The sequence below is a fragment of the Cottoperca gobio genome, chromosome 17 (assembly GCF_900634415.1).
Source record: "Cottoperca gobio chromosome 17, fCotGob3.1, whole genome shotgun sequence".
Taxonomy (NCBI): domain Eukaryota; kingdom Metazoa; phylum Chordata; class Actinopteri; order Perciformes; family Bovichtidae; genus Cottoperca; species Cottoperca gobio.
Window position 1 is genome coordinate 1,916,251 of NC_041371.1, and position 19,912 is coordinate 1,936,162.

The window sequence follows — 19,912 nt, forward strand, 5'->3', positions numbered from 1 at the left end:
TTCTATTTATTTTTAAATAAAAACAAGTAGTTCACAAATTATTTTACAAAAAAGGAGCTTGCTAATAATAATAATAATAATAATAATAATAATAATAATAATAATAATAATAGAGCCCACTTTAACATACTCCTTTATTATGTTTGCATACTAAGTTTTTGTAATGAAGTTAACAAACATTCCCTCTAATATATATTTTATATTGCTGTGAAAACATCTCCTTCAAACAATTGTATTACTATTATTCTTTCTCACCAAACACTACATTTTACAAGATGACATTTGAACCCATCATGATAACGTTATAATGTACCTTCATTCAATACTCATTTTTACTGAATAGAGCCTGAAGGCATCATAATGCAACTCAATGGAACCTCGCTCTGTTAACGTAAGCTAGCTGTTAGCTTTGTTATTTAGCCCAGAAGGACTGTGCTGCCCACCAGACGGAGGTCTGCGGGGATCGTCGGTAGATAACAACTTTATATTTTTAGGTTCTTAATATGTCGACAAAATACGAACATATTGCACACATAACTCCGCCGGGCGTGGAAAAGTACGCCCATTGGCACACGGACAAAAACTGCAGGCAGCGTCATCGCATGTTTCTGTAATAATGTGCGGGGTGTGTGTGTGTGTGTGTGTGTGTGTGTGTGTGTGTGTGTGTGTGTGTGTGTGTGTGTGTGTGTGTGTGTGTGTGTGTGTGTGTGTGTGTGTGTACAGTGCCAACATTGCAAATGCAGTGCAATTATATTTAGTTTAATTTGCTACAATGGCCAAAAAGCAGATGCTAAGTATAGACGCGTTCAACATATTTTGCATCTCAAATCGTTGGCTGACCTTCTGGGCCGGGGTCGGCCGAACTATCGCAGGCTTCCTTCCATGGCTGCAGGGCAGCAGTTGTGGTGTCGGCACTCCCGCTGGGGTCCAGGCTAAACATGTGGTTGGCCCATGCTTTCGCATTGGGGTTGAGGTCTGAAACCTTGGCGGATTCCTGTGAACAGAACACACAGTTTGGTCAGACATGTCGATGTGAGCGAATGCAAACCTACGAAAATAAACGAGCTCTGCTAGCAACAAGGCAACGATACAGAAAACAAAATGATTTAAATCACAAATGTTACTCTAACAGTTCTGTACTCATCCTGGGGCAGAAGGATCCATGACTTCAAAACATTGTTATGACAAATAACAAGATATTCTGTCGTCTAAAACCCTTTTACATTTTGTCAGTAAGAATTAAGTTACTTTCCGAGTCATATAGATTTTCCTCATTTTGTTTTTAAAATACATTTTATCCGCAATTTTAGTTCAGTTCACCACGCGAGCAGAAAGAACTGAAGTACGGTGCTTTACACATCACATACACAACGCTGTGCTTACAAGTCGTATTTGCTTATTTGACGATATAGCCCGGAAGAACTTCGAGCCAAGAAACCGGACGCTGGCTTTTTATTATTATTATTATTATTATTATTATTATTATTATTATTATTATTATGTAAGAACATCTCGCAGCACTACACCTGCATTAAGGTTTTGCTACAGGCAGCATCGTCAGGAAAACCATTAGCCTATTGCAACATCTTCTAAAACAAAACTGAAAGTTTAAATCGACCCCGTAAGTCATTTCCTCTCTGCTGAACTGTCAAACAGAAGAAATTACTTTTTCATTTTGAAAGAATCTTTGCACAAGAGAGTTATTTTGCCTAAAGATTATGCTAATAGATACGACTTTAATTGTGTTTGCCTAATAATTCATTGGTTAAACAGGGATAGTGCACATTGATAAACATGGCTGTAAAGAGTTCATCTGTAGTCTCTGGATATAAAATTGAAATTACAAAAGTTATTTAGATAATTTAGGAGCATGCAAAACAAGAGAGAAACAAGTCCACAGAAATGTCCACAATTCTAATGAATTTTCTGACTTGAGCAACAGAAATCCTTTAACAGGCGCTCGTCGATCATGTGGTACGAGCGCCTCATCGGCTGAAGACTCCTCAGACCAACATTTGACAAAATCTGCATCAAACCGCAGGGACGCTGGTACAAACCGACAGGGAGCAGGCCCATGAAGCCCTGCTGGACATACTCACAGGATCAAAGCAACAGTTCAGCATACATGTCTCACAGGCTAACAGACTGTAACCCAGAGCCGTAGTCAGAGCCAGCGTTTCATTGAAGTCCTGCGGCATAACGGGCCAGGCGCTTCCCGACGGTGGTGAAATAAGGCTCCACTGCATCCAATCCATGATTACCACACTTAAACAGAGTCTAAGTATCTCCACAGGCATGCAGAGGGAGCATCAGCCAGGCTCCTTCAAGAGAAGCTGCCACCACCGCACCTATCTAAGTCATCCCCGTCAAATCACAGGCACTGCCACGCTCTGTCTGGCCCCTCTGATTCGAGCTGCTGGGTTGGTTCAACAAATCTGATGACCCGCTGCCCCGGTGGGCTCGGCTGACGTTGCAGAAGCTGACTGGCTGTCTTGCTCCTGTGGAGCAGCAGTCTCCGCTTTTGTTTTGGCGCTGTTGCACTGAGTCATTCTCCGACAAAAATACTGGAGCTGCACAGGCAGCGTTGAGTTGCACACCTGAGCTCAAACAAAACCCGCCCCAGTGATCCATGTGCTAAATCAACCCAGAGGCATCGCTCAAATTACAATCAGCCCTCTTGAGTCTTGGTTTTAATAGATTGTTCTGCTAACGAGCAGAGTCGCTGAGGCAAAAGAAAGGCTGGGAAACCTGCTTCCTATTCAAGAAGCAGCAAGCTAAATATAGAATTAGTCACAGAAACAAAAAGAGTTAAGGAGATAAGATGAGCAGCAGAAGACATTGTTCCTGGGTCGTATTTCACAAACGCTGCACTACGAGATAATTTGGGATGTGTCGGACCAGACATACACACACTCCCGCCCTCTGATAATAATCCAGCCTGCACTAATGAAAAACTCCCCCTCCTGTCCGAGCTGGCTGCCATAGAAACTGTTGCTGACATCACCGGATGTGTATGTTTTGGGCTCGCTTGACCTTTCAACATTTTTAAATGTTCCCTTCGTTCAGAGGAGGATAAGGTTATCTGCCCCCCTGATTGAGGGTGTATTTTGGGAGGAGATGAGAAGCGATGTGATTTATCATGAACCGCAGACAGAGACGAGTTATTGTCGGTGTCATCGGAGGGCAGACGCTGCAGCGCTGGGTTTATTGGTTTGCCCGTCTGATGGCGGTGAGCTTGCAGCAGACAGAAAGACAAACACAGCAGACACAGTCCTTCAGGGGACAAAACTAAAACGGCTGAATTTGGTCTGTCTGCAGACCTGAGGCACATCTTCCCTCTCTGGCAACTACAGAGCTGAAGGAGACAGCCGGCCAGATGAGTGCTGAGCTATCAGGATTCAAATGCATCACAACTGTTAGTAAAATGCTTCGTCCTGAGCATCATTTCCTGCACCATTCGACAACAGAAGTGGTTCAAGGTGACACATTTCTCTCAACGCAAGACAGCATTCAAACCTACACAATGTCCACTGGAAAGTTATCGAACTACATCACAGGTCGATAAAGAAACACATGTGTGATTAGATTTATTGTGAGATGCTTTTCAAAGCTAGTCGTGATAAACTAACTTTTAAAAGACCGCAGAAATAGCTTTCTTTTGTACAGATTTGTTTATTCATTAATGTAAATAGACGACACTTTCCACTCGAGCAGAATTCAAAATGGGGAGGTCATCTTTCTACAAAGATCACAAGCTATTTATCTGCATCCATGAACGAAAGGGTGGAAAATTAACTCAACGTTGCCGATTGTGTGAGATCGATGCAGCGAACGACAACTCGGGATATTTCTTCCATCATTGTCAAAATGTTGAGCAGATCTCTTTGAGAAACAGCTGCAGTTCTTGCGTCAACTAAAAGTAAAGTCAGCAGGACGGAAACGTCACAAATAAAAGCCGGGGGAACAAAGGGTGGACGAACTCTCGGTGCCCGTCATATAACGTGCATGTCAACTAAAATGAACATTTCCATCGCTTACAATAAACGCAACGATATAAATGACGCCAACTCTTTGTTGTTCTGGATTACTCCTCTACGGTGTGATCGTCCTGCTTCAGTCCCTGTGGGTGTTTGTGTGTTAATGCCACCGCCAGACTGTAGTTTGTAGTAGCGTACAAGCACACATGCGAGTCACTGAATAAACCACAACACGCTGCTGATGCAAATGTCACAATAGCCTATTTTCCCAGCAGCGATTTTGACGCGTCATCGCAGAGTAAACACAGGTGTAAATGATGAATTCATCCTTTTGTATTTAGTGTCACGGCCATTGCAGTGAGGCAGCATGCACAACACATGGGAACTGGCACATCTGAATGGAACAGACACATAATTAACGCTATTAATTACACTTGTGTTTACCCTGCAATGGCACGACAAAAATGGCTTCTGTGAAAATGCAATAAAAAGCCTCGTTAGGAAATGAAGTAATTCTATCCATTGAAACGTTGGAGGGCTTATAAATGTAAACAAACACAGGAAGTGCCGAGTTTGTATTAACAGCGTAATGCAGGGACAGAAATGTAGCACGAACGGGAGAGATGAGAAAAGAAGACGGCTTCATACTGAAATATGAACAAATATCCAGCAAAGTGAATTAGAAATGAAGACCCGTCTATAATGTGGGAAGAAGCAGCGCTCACAGCTCCAGAACTTAAATAATGTATCTCTCATATGAGCCTTGTTCAGTCTGAACAGCTTCTGGTAGAATCATATTGTGATATTACTTCATCCCTTTACAAAATGTTGCCATCATGAATGTTTCCAAGCTATTTGCTGTTAAACACTATTTAAAACATCTAAAAATATCCATTGTTTTAGCTTTAAAGTGTTACAAGTTGTGTCTAATATAATAGTTATTGTATTAATCAACTATTTTCATACTGTGATTATAGATCTATATTGATTCCCCAGGCCGTACTATAAGACCTCTGCTGTCTGCAGAGATGCACTTCATCGGACACGGACTCTAAATGCTACACATTTAAAATAAATAAATAAAAACTAGCCCAGAGCACAAAGTTAGACTTCCAACTCTGCAGATCTTTCACACCATCTGTGCAGTAAAAGGATCAAACTAATCTGCTGTGGGAAGTTGTAGTCGCTAACACGAACAATACTTAGACATGTACAGTTACACATGCATCTCACAGAACACATATTCTAGATGCATTCATACACAAACAAAGCTTTTTAATATTGGCAAATGCTCGTTAACTAAACTGCGGCTCGGCTGTTACAGTAACGTCGCCAAACGAGATGAGGATCTGCGCCCAGTGGGGGGTCCTCTTTTCTTTCCAGCTTTTGTCTGTTACTGATTTGATTTAACACGCAGGGCTATAAATGGGTCATGTTCAATTTCTGCTCCGTTTATAACACATATGTGCAAAGCATATGGTGTGTGTGTGTGTGTGTGTGTGTGTGTGTGTGTGTGTGTGTGTGTGTGTGTGTGAATAAGGAATGAGGTGGAATACGCCACATGGATTGTTTTGATTTGGGTCCAACTTAAGAGTCCTATAGAAATCTAGTTTGTTTTTATCTGCGATGATGTCGATGTCACCATTATGAGTCTGTCATGTCCTAATTAACGATTTCCACTTATGATCTATTAGGTGCTCTTAATTAAATGAAAAGGTTTTAATATTTCGAAACACAATTAATGATGCAACTTTAATCGTGTTCTCCAGTCGTGCAGAAATGAGAGCGCAGCCCAACAGGCTCTTCTATTCTAATTCTGAGGGAGGGTTGGACGATACGACGGTATATAGTGTGCGCCGGTGGAAATGTGCGTATATCCAGCTGCCGCACACGGCGACATGATGTGTGCAGGAGGAGCGGGACGTTGTCAACACAGAGCAGGGAGAACTCTGTTATATGATTAACAGACATGTGCAGTGTTTTATCAGCTTTTTGAATTGAAAGGTAAAAGTATAAATGTAAAACATGTAACACTTGAAGTTATTGTTCTCAGGAACCTTCAAGCTTCCATCAACTCCAGTCTCGTGTGATGCAAATAAAAGAAAATGGTCATTTTAAATAATTTACTTATTTAATTTACAGAACAATTACTGAATCGTGATATGCAACTATAATGTATATGTGGGTACTGTACACCAGTGGTCCCCAACCACCGGTGCACGGACCGGTACCGGGTCATTTGGTACCGGGCCGCACAGAAAGATTGAATAAAAAAATATTTTATTTTGAAAAATCACCGGATACATCTGTCTGTGCGTCTGTGTCTCTTGACAGATGTCGAGACGCTCGTCTCTCATGTGATACTTTACTTCAAAACATTAAGCCCACAAGCAACAATGAGTGGAAAACAAACGTCTTTAAAGAGCTTTGAAAAGGGAAAAGACCCAACGAGGAGACATTTAAAAGACAACATCAGGAGTCACTTAATATACGTGTTTATCTCTACAGGTGATTCTCATGCGCCGCTCTGCAGAATATACAGGCTCGCACATGAGGCAACGAAGCCTTCAGAACGGCCTCACCAGCACCTGACGTTAAAAGACAAGAGTTGGAGTTGTTTTAAAGAAAACAACATGAACAAGAAGGACATAAAGAATTACTGATGGACCACATCAACACATGAGTGCACGGAGAGCGTCGTACTTAGTGACTAACCGTGTCGCTAAGAGAAGAAACCTTTCACTGTTGGTGAAGAAGTTATCCCCAGAGACACGAGCTCAGGGCTCCCACTAACTCAGCGTAGTGATGAGTTTTTATGCACTTTATGTTTTATTTTATTATAAACCCGGTCCATGAACATATTGTCTTACATGAAACCATCACATCATAAATCTACACAAGTCAATAAACAACATGAGCATTTATAAAAGTTAGCCGGGACTTCTTGTGCATGTTCTGACTTTATAAAAAAAGATTCAGGATGTCAAGGCTCCTGAGCCGAGTCTGTGTGTATTCAACCCTGGAAGCAGCATTTTGGTTTCCCACCACTGATCCCGACTTGTACTGAGACCTACAGCCTGAAGCATTAGCCCACTGAAGTTTGCCCCGTCCTTTTCGCTGCCAATCTTCTTTCCAATCTTGCGCGTGTGTAAATGACAGTGGAAAAAAGACAGCGAGCTCTTTCCATTTCCTAATTTTGGAGCTCTCAGGAAAGTAACTATTTCTTAGCCTGAAGGCCATCCACTTACTTCTCACCCGTTTCCTTAGTTCCACATTCTTTCCTATTTGAAGAGGTTGATTGAAACCCATCGGGGAAACATAAAGACATGTACTGGCTTTGTGATAGACTCTGTAGTGAAGCAGCAGTAAATTACCATCACTGCTCGAGAGAGTGGTAAGACCAAGTTCAAGTTTTTCCTCTAAAAACACAAAGAATCATGAACTCTGGTCTTAAAAAAGGCACTGGAGGCTGAAACAAAACTGCGACCAAAACAGGGATTGATCAAGAACAGGGGTGGGGAACCTCCGGGCCGTATACGGACACACGCAAAAAAAATCTACTAGCAAAAAAAACTAGACGGCAATATTTTAAACGGCCGATTGACTGTTTTTCCTGGCCATGGTCAGGGTCCTTGAACACAACACGAGCGGAACGTGTCATTACGTGGTCACGTCATGTCAAAAAACTTCAATTTTAAACAAGACTGTCGTTGACGTCAGTGAACGCAGCGTGGCGAGTGTAAAACAGAGAAAGCTGGATGTGGAATGTCGTACTTTCCAGGAGAAATGGACGAACGATGATTTCTCTGTGGAAGTTAAAGGCCAGTGTGCCTAGTTTGTGCGGTGATTAAAAATAATCTCGAGCGTCATTACAGCACGAAACATGTCGAACTGCACGAGCTGAGAGGACGAGTGTTTGGATAAAGTTAACGCTCTTCGGTGGAGTTTGGCCCAACAAGCAGCTCTCTACAGAGCGGAACATAACAACATGGACAGATAGAGAGGTAGACCCCCACACCAAGAACACACTGTCCCACCACTGCTGTGCAGTTATCACTGCCATGTGCAATACTCACTTTATTTACATCACTTGGTACTTATATTATGTTTTATTCTATTTAATTATTGTGTTCTGCCTTTTTACTTCATGTGTCCTTTTGCTGTGACGAGATAAATGTCCCCGTTGTGGGACTAATAAAGGATTTCTGATAAAACAGAAGATACAGGATACAAAAGTTGCTTCTTTGCATTTAGCATAAAGAAAGGTGAAATGAATGAGCTGCATCTTAAAACAATGTTGCAGAGGTTATGAGTTGAATAATTAGTACGGCCCTCGAAGGATGTTGTAAAAAAAAAAAAAAATGGCCCTTGATAGGAAAAAGGTTCCCCCCCCCCTGATCTAGAACCTGCACTTTCCTCTCAAAGCCGTGTCTCTTCTTCGGAGAGAACCAGAAATCTAAGCGACAGTTTGTCAAGTGGCTGGTAGAGGAGGCAAGTTTACTCGTCACAGCCAGAATTTACAGTATTTGGCTGGAGGCTGGTGCAACATCCCTCCCTGGTGAACAAATTTAGCCCCGCCACACTTTGCTGAAGTGTCACATGTGCTGCCATCAATCAAACCAGCAGGGTTGTGCAGCACCATGGCAGAATCATAACCTATAAAGCCTGTGCAAATGATTTGAGGAGTCTGTGGTGATGCAGACTTACCCACAAAGAAGAAACACACTTAATAAGCATCTTTTTATATGATTTCAAAGCACGTTTATGAACGAAGTACATTGATGAAACTGGGATTTTTGATGTAGAGGGTTAAACAGCTATCGATAATGTCAATTAAAAAAAACATTTACCACCATAAAGGTATCTCCAAAAGATAAATCAAAGCAAACGGCTATCCATCAAACAGGCTGCTGATTGGTTGCACGGCCCATTACTCCAAACACTCTACTGTCGAGATGGTTAACTAACCTTGCTTTGTTGTAATCCAACACTAAGTCCTCTTTTGCATGTGGCTGACAGCAGATGTGAGGCAAACAAAAAGAAAGTGTTCAACCCCTGACAGACGCACGTCGTAGCACTCTGGACATTTCAGACTAGAAACAAACAATACCCGACTGAACATGTTTATGAAAGACTTGATCCGCTCAGCACAGGTCCCGATGCAACCCTTCTAAAAGAAACTTTAGAACGACACAAATGATAGTTATGCTTCTGGATGTTTCCTCTTTCTTACTATGATGCAAACTATTGGAAAATGTCTCATTCACAGCCTCCCGTGGTGACCTTTTATAAATCCAGACGCATCCATCACACACAGAGAAGATGGATTAACATTAAAGATGCTTCACTTTTTGCACAGTTCTAGTCAGTAACGACTTGAGGCCACAGAATCAAATTGGAAGATATTTACTGTGGTTTATGCGCAGAACACTTAACAAAAGCACATTTCAGACACCCTTAGTCAAACAAACTAAAGCAGTCGTGGTTGTCTGTTCACACCCAGTTTAAACCGTTTCTCTTCCCACAATCACAAACTGCACACGGCTGAATTGTTTCAATAAATTGCCTCCTATTATTCCAATAAAAGTCAAATCTGTAATTCAGTAGAACATCTTAAAACATAAAGCGTGCAACAACAAATAACTTCCACCTCTTCAGCATCTCCTTCAACATTTCCAAACTCACGGGGGACAGTTAAGAAATGTGTTAACGATGCAGAGGAACCAGAGATGGACATTTTAATTCCACGCATTCTTCTTGCTTGTCAAGACCTGGTGCCTACATTACCCACAATGCAACTCAACACACGGTTCGATCCGAGTGTTGTGAATGGTATAATATATTTTGACTTATACATGTTGACTTGCTACAAGTCTTGAGTTTATATCTCCCTTGAACCCAAGTTCCACATTTGAAAAATTGGATTCACTTGAGAGATAAGTTTGTTGTGTTACACGCTTCTTCACTTATTACCTATAAACAGGAGGACAAGCGAGCAAGACCGCCTCGCCCTGCAGATCGTAGCGGCCGCTTGAGATTCTCCCAATTCTAATAATGTGCCACTGTGTTTAGTGAAATAGGACAACACAAAGGAGGTTTTTGTCAACTTGTCCACTCATCATACAAGTCAATAAAGTCAAACATGTGGGCTAAAACATTCTGTGGCCTCCACACACGTGAAGTTAATCACAACCTGGGATTAAGTTCAGCAGCTGCCCCCGTATTAAGAGGGAAACACACAAATAAAAAGGTGGAGACAAAGGAGGAACGGCAGTGGGTGTTTTGGAAGCTGAAGTGTAACTGGTTGTTGTTAGTTTACCAACATCAACACGAGAGGATTCTTTCACGCGTCCGTCTCACGGTTGCTGTCGAGTCTCTTTAAGTGCTGAAACCGTTAGTAGTTTGTATATTTACAGAAAGAAATGGACAATAGTTTTAATAATTTATGAATAGTTAAGTTATTAATAATAATGTGAAGATTTGCTTCTTGTCTGGTTTTAAATTGTTGTAATTAGAATATTTTGTGATGTTCAACATCAGCTGATATTTGTTGTAAATAGTTTGATTGGTGGCGTCTATAAAAGGCCGATCGACTCTGAATTAATACGTTTTCATGACTCATTTGTCTGCTTTCTCGCCTGATCATTAAGAAAAGAAAATGCATGCCCTCAATGTTGTGTCAAGTTTTCCCTTCGGTATTGAAAATCGATATTTTTAAAGTGTGTATTAGAAGTTAGAAATTCTAGTATTGTGACAACACTACGTAGTAAATAGAGCATCATGTCGTGCCGTCACATCCCACGAAGGCCTGAGATCTACATCTCGCCCTCTACTCTACGGCACCGCTCTGTTTTCAAGCTCCAAACAGGAACATAATGTCACGCCGTGATAAATAGGGCCATTACAGGCCCATGAAAAGAGAGAAATAAAAACAGGTCATAGTTATTTAGTTACAAGAGTTCTTTTTCCTCTGCTTCATGTTTCTTTTCAAAGCACTTCTTCATTATACATAATCGGGGTGGGAAATCAACGCCAGTCCAGAGCGAGCGGAAGCTCTCCTCATCAATGAGCCAGTTCGAAAGGGTACTGGCTATGACTTGGAGTACTTTTTCCTAAAGATGTAGTAAAAGTATGAGACTCCAGCCACAAAAATGTTCTTTTGCTTTGAATTCAAACCAACTGCAGTCACATTGGGCGACACTTTTGGATGCATATCATTCTGAGGATGTAGGAACTGAAACTTTCTCTAATGTTTCCCTTGCTTGACATCCCTCCACCACCAGCTAAATGCTACAGATGTAAGATGCAAAACATAAACAAAAGTCCTCTTTAAATAGAAGAAACGTCACATGACTCGATTCAAGTTTCCCAAGACAAAAACAAACTACTATACAAGTTAATTATTACTATAAGTTGACATCCACACAAGATACAAGTTTATAGTTAAACTTCGAAGTCCATATCACTGTTTTAACTTCTAATTTAGTCCTGTACGAGCGTCAGCTGCACGTCTTAATGCAATGCAAGTAATCCACTGCAAGTCTGTGTAAACAAGCTCAACCCACATTGGATGATTTGTTGTTGGAAAAACCTTAAACTGATGCAACACAACCATACATCCAGCAGATGCTGCAATAAAACACACACAATGACTTGACAAGATACTTTCAGCTCTGCTGCTCGTCCGGTTACAAAAAGCACAAGAAGTGTTGATACGACAAATATGTAATAACATCAATGAAGTCGACTTAAATCCCAGGACCAGATCAAACATCAACCGATACTGATTTTGTAAATCATTCTTAAAAGTCATCAGATTTAACTGTCGTGCAGCGTGATGGCATACAGGGCGATACTGTGAGAACCGTACGAATATTAACACATATCTATACCTCTGGGCGAATAAGAACATTTGTGGGGAACGTTACAAATGTCTGAGCAGTTGTGTGGTTGTATTGTATTAATCTTTATTTGTCAGATATTTAATTTTGGAACGATTAGTTCTTTTCATTCATTTCAAAGCCTTTGTGGTCACAAATGATCAATTTAGAATAATTTAATTTGTTGGATTAGCCAAAAACACACCTGTCTCGTTACTTTATTCATAGTTTCTCATTAGAAAATGTCTTGTATCAAAATATAAAAGTATAAATACCATGAAGGGTTTTATCCATGTTGCCCACACTAATGCCAACAAATAACTACAATTACTGGTGCTGAGCAATTATTTGTTAATTTACCAATTAGTTCATGATTTGAAAACAATTGACTATATTATTATTCTTAAGCATGACTCATGTCTCATTCCTCACTATATTTTGACTTTATTCTATATGTTATATGTTATAATACACATTTCTACAACTAAACAAACTTCAGAACCTTTTGGGGATTTTAATAGTCACTGGAAATTACTCAAATGTATCACGAAGCATAATAATTCAGTGGGAAAAGCACGACAATATGTAAAACACATGCATCCGTGTCTGTAAAAACTCACCAAATGAGAGTTCTCTTTTGCCTCTTGTACTTGCTGCACCTGTGGTTCAGCTACAACTTTCGTGTCCTGGTCAGAAGTCATGAGCCGTCTGCTTCTTGGCTCCTCAGGGAGAAGTCTCTGTGTCACCAAGTAAGCTACAGGGGGGGCAGAGGGGACAAACAAGTTAGATTCAAGAATGGATGTTTATCACAGAACTGTGGCATAATATCAGTTGTTACACGTGTACGACGGAAAAGGCCAGGGGGGGCAGTGTCCGATAGTCACTTTGTAAAAAGCCTGTCGAGGACTGATGAACTTCAGAGATAAAACAAGACCAACTCCTGAGATAACTTATTACACATCATGTGCTTTTTGATACAAATGTTTTGAATGTGTACGTCAGCACATGACAAATGTAGAGCGGATTCAAAATCAACTCACAACATTCATTTTGTAAATGTATCTTCAAGTGCAAAAGCATTGTTGCATCTCTTAAAGTCCTAACTGCCATGTTGACCGTGACTCAGAGGGATTTATCGAAGCACAAATTCCACTGGCATTAGGCCAGCGAATAACTTAAGACCTTGACAGAGGTGACGAATACATTTAGTTCAAGAGGCGACATTAATGCGTAATGCCAGATTCAGTTTAGCAGCTCTTACATATCACTTCTAAAATAAGACAACGTTTCAAACCAATGGAACAGGAACATGAAAAAAAAGCCTTGAATACAAACTCTGCATTTATTTACAGAGCACATCAGATACTTGTTGCTCAGTCGACATTTTGATACAATAAAATGTTAAAGTGCAGCTAAATTAACTGTAATGTAATGTATTGCATACCAATACCAATCTAAAGATGTTAACTGGGATCGGGAAGCTTGTAAAGGGAGTTTATTTCACCCTTTTCTGACATTTTACACCAAATGATTAAAATAATTAGTCACTATTCGCTAACAAAAGTAATTGCTAGTTGTAGCCCGAGTGAGGAGCCTGCAGCAGGTCGCAGATTTAGGAAAAGCTGTTTAATTGGATATCAAAATGTTATGTAGTTTCATTAACTTTCTGTCGATCAGACATTTGATTGCTTCAGCACAACTGACCATCAACTCCACGCCTCGGTTAGTTAATATACTCGTGTTATTTTTCTGCACGCTTCTATTTTTTGGATCAGTGCGCGACAAGTTCCCAACATCACCCGTGCATCTTTTTTGGCTGCAGTTTGAGTATCAGCAGTCTGATTGGTTTAATCACTTGCAATATATCTGACCTTAAAGTTAGACAGAAAAAGTGAGCAGGAGGACCCCACCGAGTCCATCACTGGAAACCCCTTCTTTCTGTCCCGTTGGATTTGTTTGTAAAGCAGTGATAATCCCCCCCAACAATCGGGTGCCTGTCTCTGACACGGGCACTCGCTGTGTTTGCATACAAAGCAGAAAAAGAATGGCATTGCTGTAAAGCTGGTGACCTTTGATCCACATACTGAGTCCCATACATGGCATGTTTGTGTGTGTCATGCCACTGTGATGAATGCGGCTAAACGCATCTCTCCAGCCATACCAGTCATCTATCAAAACAGCTGTTGTGTGGCAGACTTTTCTGAACAGTAGACTTAAAACCTGTTTGCCAACAGACATGTACATTTAACTTCCGTGACCTTTGTGTGCGTTTCCTTCAGCCACACCATGGCACAGCGATTCATGTGAATATCAGACTGAAGGGATATGTTAAATAAATATATTTCTGTGGTTTTGCAGTAATATTTAAGGGCGTCATTCAAAATCTTTCTTTGAAAAGAGGCCTCTGATCTAAACTTGGATTTACACATCCTACTCAGCTGCAAATCCTAACATTTGGTTGTGTTTTGTAAACTACATACTTCTACGGTCATGTATAAGCTGTGTAAACTAGTTATCTTTAACTTCATGAGTGGATGATATCCTCTTAGACTCTGTGATTATGAAGCCTTTTTGATATAGCTTCCTTGAAATTTCAAAACGCACAATATTCATCTTAAAACCAAGTTGTTCCTCCTTTAATCCTGAAACAACAACAGTAAAACATTCGAGTCGACACCTTCCACAAACACACAATCTACCTCACAACACAAACAAACTGTGCTGTAAATGACAACATCTTGAGATATGTGTTATATGGTGCAGAGGGTGATCACAAGGCAACGTTGAGAATGCAGTTTGACCTGATAAATCCTATAAAAAGACTGACCCTGTCACAGTACATGTCATTTCCTCTACATATGCAGTGAGTCAATCATAACGTCTAGACAAGGCCTGAACCAAAACACACGCTGTGCACGGTCCTCCCCTTCCTCTGCTTTGTTTCCACCCTGCATAATCACAAGAGCTGATTTATAACCCAAATAAGCCTGTTGGTGAAAAATACAACAGAGTTTATTTTTAGTGGGTGGGTTACCGCTGGTGGAGGATGGTCACCAGGCATCTTACATGTCCCTGTGGGGTGGGGGTGGGGGTTAAATCAGTGTTTATCTCCATCCAAACCAGGCTACCGCACGTTTATGGTGCGTTTGTTTGCATCAACTTTACTAGGCGAGCACTGCAACTTCTACTAAAGACGCAATGCAGGCGTATTTAGTAGCTGACACAGCCGAGGAAGACTGCTGCAGCTCACATGCCATGCCCATGCCAAGGGCCATGCACGGCGACACTCCTTCGTCGCTAGGCAAATAAAGCTTCATGGGAGCGAAGTACGGGCTAAAACTGGTCAATAAATTAACAAAGGGGGAGGCGTTTCAACCCGTAAACACACCATACAGTTATGTTTTTAAAGTTGACTCGGGCTAGAAAGTAGCAGCCATGTCTAGGTAGCTGGCTTGCAGCAGCATCCAATGAAAGATGGCGACCTCCGGCGTGATTTCGCGGATTCCCCAACCCCCCCATCGTTTTGAAACAAGCTAATATTTAGTTAGCAAGCACGCTAACTTAACCGGACTTCACAGTGCAGCGATATAACTGTGTCCTCGTGTGTTTATACCTCTAATTTCCACTTTGACAGAACAATAAGTTTGAAAGAATAGTTTATTTACTCACCTGTCAACTCTCACTGCACGGCAATGCAAATACTATGTTGGTAGTGGCAGCTGATGGTGGTGCTGGACTGCGGCCTTGAATAGGCTAAATACGCAGGGTATTAAGCTAGCAGGCTATATCGAGCACGCTAGCTAGGAAGCAACCGGCTTACCGCTCTAAACCTCACCGCAAATAGTCTTCGGATTTCGAGGGGTAACGCCACGACCAGTTGCAGTGCAATGCCAAAAAAAGACGCCCCCCAAAAAACTGTCTGCGAAAATGGGTTCCTGCTCCGACCAGCACTGCAAGCTAGTTAGCGAGTGAGCTAGCTAAGAGTTAGCTAGGTGGCTAGCTAGCTAGCTTGCCTATCAACTTTGTGCAGTCGGGCTCGATAATAAATCTGGCGCCGGGAATAATTTCACGCGAAGCAAACTCCTCACGGTCAACAGCAGGCTCTACGGGGGGGGGACTCACAAAACCAGCCAAGAAATCCTGAAACCGAGGAATAAACGTTACTCGTCTCAAAGCTTCCGATCGATCAAACACTCCGTACAGCTAAAGATGAGAGAGGAGGGGGGGGGGTCGGAATGGAGAAGTCGCCGTTTCCTTTCCCTTTCGTGTGCAGCACAAAGATCGTCTCCGTGTTGTTGATGCGCTCAAAAAGAGGCCAGTCATCCGCCAGTCCAAAACAACAATATACAAAACAAAAAGGTTATTTTAAAACTAGCCTTTACTAGAGCCTTCAGAAACTTCATGTTCCTGAAGAACAGGTTGTTTTTCATCTTCAGTGACACCTGAAGACACGTTACCAAACATTGACTCAACATGAGCACAAGGAAACATAAAGAATACGAAGTCACCACAACACCAACAAAGAGATGCAAACCAGCTGCAAAGAGACACAAAAAGAATACAAAGGGGACCAAAACAACTACAAAATAAAGCAAAACATCTGCAAAGTACTGAGGCCGAGTCCTTACGCAGTTGCCTGGTTTCAAATTCGTTCTGCAGCCTTTTGTTGCCCCCCTTTCCTGTCTATCTTCGGCTGTACTATATAATAAAGAGGAAAAGCCCCCAAAATAATCTTTGCATTAAAAAAAAGAGACACAAAGAGAGATAAAGCAACTACAAAGAGACTCAAAATGACCACAAAGAGATGTACAACGGACCATAGACAAAAAATAACTAACAAAAAGACTCTAAAACAGCTTTTGCATCTCTGTGCCCAGGGGCCCACAAAACCTGACAACAGAATGACAAAATGAGGATTATAATTGAGAATGTAATGAGTGTTTTAATCCATTTATTCACCAAACTTTGCATATGCAAAGGGAGTTTGATGAGCTCAACTTCATAGAAAGTGCATAATTTGGCAAGTCAAACTTTATTTTTATAGTACATTTAAAAACAACTGCAGTAGACATGCACAAAATAATAATCAATACAAAGCAAACAACAATAAGAACAGAACAATAAACATAATAAAGAGGAAAAGCAGCCTGTAGTGATGTTTCCCAAGTGAAGCCACGCAACGAGATCCTTTGGTTTATATAACGGACTATATATATTATTTTTCCAGGTTCCAGTCCTCTATGCAGGACCGTCTTTGTCACTTTCTGTGGATAGTGGTGCAAGAAGTATTCGGATACTTTACTTAAAGGTATTCCAGCGTTTAGTGTCACACCACAAACACCCTGAATCATACACTTGAGAGCATCTTTTATTAGACTCTCCCTGCCTTTTAGAATAAATGCACACATCTTTCAAACTCCACACCTGCAGTTTGTACAGGTAACTGAGATAAACCCAAGGACATCATCAGGGTTATTGTGTTCAGACTTCAGGAAACTCCTCCAGAACAAGGTGTTAATTATAAAACTCTTTTCATCACTACACGATTATTATGGCCAAAATTATTCATGAAAACGATATTTTTTTCTATCAGTCAAATTCATTTGTTTATTGTGTGTTTTGACGAATTTTTGGCAAATTGATTGCACTCAAAATAAGAGTTTATGGAGGAGAGAAAGTTTGTAACTGTAACTGAACAAAAGTAGACAAAAAACACAAATACACGAATGTATGGTGCGATGGATATTATCATATGTGTATTATAGACATGTTATACGTTTTCATTTCCTAAATATCACGGTTATTGTCAATATCAGAAACTGTATGAAAAACTAAATAACTAGAACCATGTTACACACACCAGCTGTGCCGTCTAATTGGACCAGGGGCGTGTTATAGTGTGTTATAGTTGGGTTTAACAAAAATAATATCTTCTTCCTATAAAACATAGGAAGAAGTTAGAAAATATTATACAAAACGTATGCAGAAATCTTAATTTTTAAAGTAACAAAAACTCAGTGTTGGTCAGTATATTAATTACGTAATAAATGTAATTGTAATCTGTTACAGTTTCTGAGAATAAAAATCTATAATTAAATTACAGGTAGGCTACTAATCAAAATGTTGGAGATAACAAACGGGTTACATCTGAAGATATTATTGTTGGTAAAATGTTTCTATGTAGAATATGAGAATATAATAGTTTATGTTTTTGTTTAAAAACATTTGAAAGTAAGCAAATGTGTTAGGATTACTTTGACGAAATAATAATATTTGATCATTCAAATAGTTACATTACTTATTGATTTTTTAACAGGGTAACTAGTAATCTATAACATAATACATTTCTAATCTTCCAAACATTGTAAACAATTGAGTGATTTGTGGACTATTCGCGTTAAAGAGGAATTCAGCAGAGTGAGACATCTTCCTGCTTCCTCTCTCTGGTGCAGCACTGAACCCGGAGCTGTCACACAGAGCTCGAGCTCCCGCCCCTCCTCGCGCTCACAGCGGAGCGTCCTGATTGGTCGAGTTCGGCATTGGGCGCTCGCGGAGCCACTCGTGATCGGTGGTAGTGGGTGTGGCCTAAAGACACAGGCGTCCGCTGATTGGCCTATTTCTTGGTCTCCGCGGATCACAACAAATATGGAGTAGAGTTGTTTCCGGTTGATATTCTACTACACTTTTCCTACGGTCAACAAACGCCATGAAATGATTTAAAACAACAGATAATTACTAATACGTTTCATAACAAGTATTATCTGTGTTTAAAAGACTGATATATGTTATTCCACTGTGCTATATATCTCCGTTGTTGTCCAAAAACTATTAAAAACACATCAATGAGCCAAACTGCACCAAAAACTGACTCGAGCACCAAATGTGGATTAATCCGCCGCTGAAAATAGTGCACGAGGCCAGAGGTTCCCAAACCTTTCACACCATGTAACCAATTTCTGCAAAACTACTTCCCATTTCAGATAACAACAATGTAAGAATAACCCTCGCCTATATGCATTTTATGCTACTTTTATGAGGCAAATATTGTACTTTTTACTCCACTACTCCCTACATTTATTTGACATCTTTAGTTACTTTGTAAATTTATATTATCAATACAAAATATAAATCAACTAATAAATTAGGATATATCATTATAGTTTAAACCACCCAGCAGCATATAGAGTAATTTACATTAATTCCATATTTACCAGCTGTAACATTAAAGTGATGAACACATTAATTTATAAATAGACAAATAATAAATCCACTAATGATTAATATTCTTCATAATGAGTAGATCTACTTTAAGTACATTTTTTGATGCTGTAAGGTATGGACTTTTACTTAAATATTTATTATTATAATATTATTTTTTGTGTCTGAAGCCATCATAAACACATATTACTTTGTTGGTCAATATTATATAAGCATGCATTTTCTCCTAATATGTGCACGATTTGAAATAATGTAATATGATATGCAAAAAAAAAAGCCTCTGTACATTTATTTCAGCAGATTATTTTGAGAGCAAATCATTGCATGAAGACCAATGGTCACTCATATGGATTATACAACCATACAGATTTTATTTCCATACACAATTTGACTGTGAAAGAAAATTAATTTAAAATTGTAAGCCAGACCCTGACGGAAGTTTGTAAATTAATCCCTGACTCTTATCAACAGATTAAGCTGCAGATTGACATCTGTTTGTGCACATCTTGTACAATTTCCTCTCATGTCATTAATTCCACCAAAAGAATCTTTAATAACAGTCTACTTACGAGCTTACTCCAGGACTTTCAACCTTATCGCATGGCCTCTCCCTCTTCCTGGAATTTGCTCAGCTGTCATAGAGATAACGTAGATAAAATAAAATAAGATTCAACTTTATAAATCCCAAAGGAAGTTGTTGTGTGAAGCAGTTGCAGTACAAACTGGGAAAGAGTGCACATATATAGAGTGCAATAAACAAAGGGGGGAATATTACTGTCTTAAAAGAAGAAAATAAATCTGTAATACTGTATCATCATACGTGCAGATTGTTGGAAA

At 40.2% G+C, this 19,912-nt stretch overlaps 1 protein-coding gene across 3 annotated transcripts in view; it reads right to left on the reverse strand.

Annotated features, from left to right (window-relative positions):
- The window catches only part of LOC115022053 (la-related protein 4B-like), a 36,896-nt gene extending 20,824 nt beyond the window's left edge, over positions 1 to 16,072 (reverse strand). For all 3 annotated transcript variants that reach the window (XM_029452862.1, XM_029452863.1, XM_029452861.1), the window contains exons 1-3: positions 15,527 to 16,072; positions 12,478 to 12,611; positions 841 to 994 (exon numbers count right to left, since the gene is read on the reverse strand). In XM_029452862.1, coding sequence (XP_029308722.1) covers positions 841 to 994; positions 12,478 to 12,558 — 235 coding nt within the window. In that variant the 5' untranslated portion in view covers positions 12,559 to 12,611; positions 15,527 to 16,072. The remainder of the gene's footprint in view (positions 1 to 840; positions 995 to 12,477; positions 12,612 to 15,526) is intronic.
- Between the last annotated feature and the right edge of the window lie 3,840 nt (positions 16,073 to 19,912).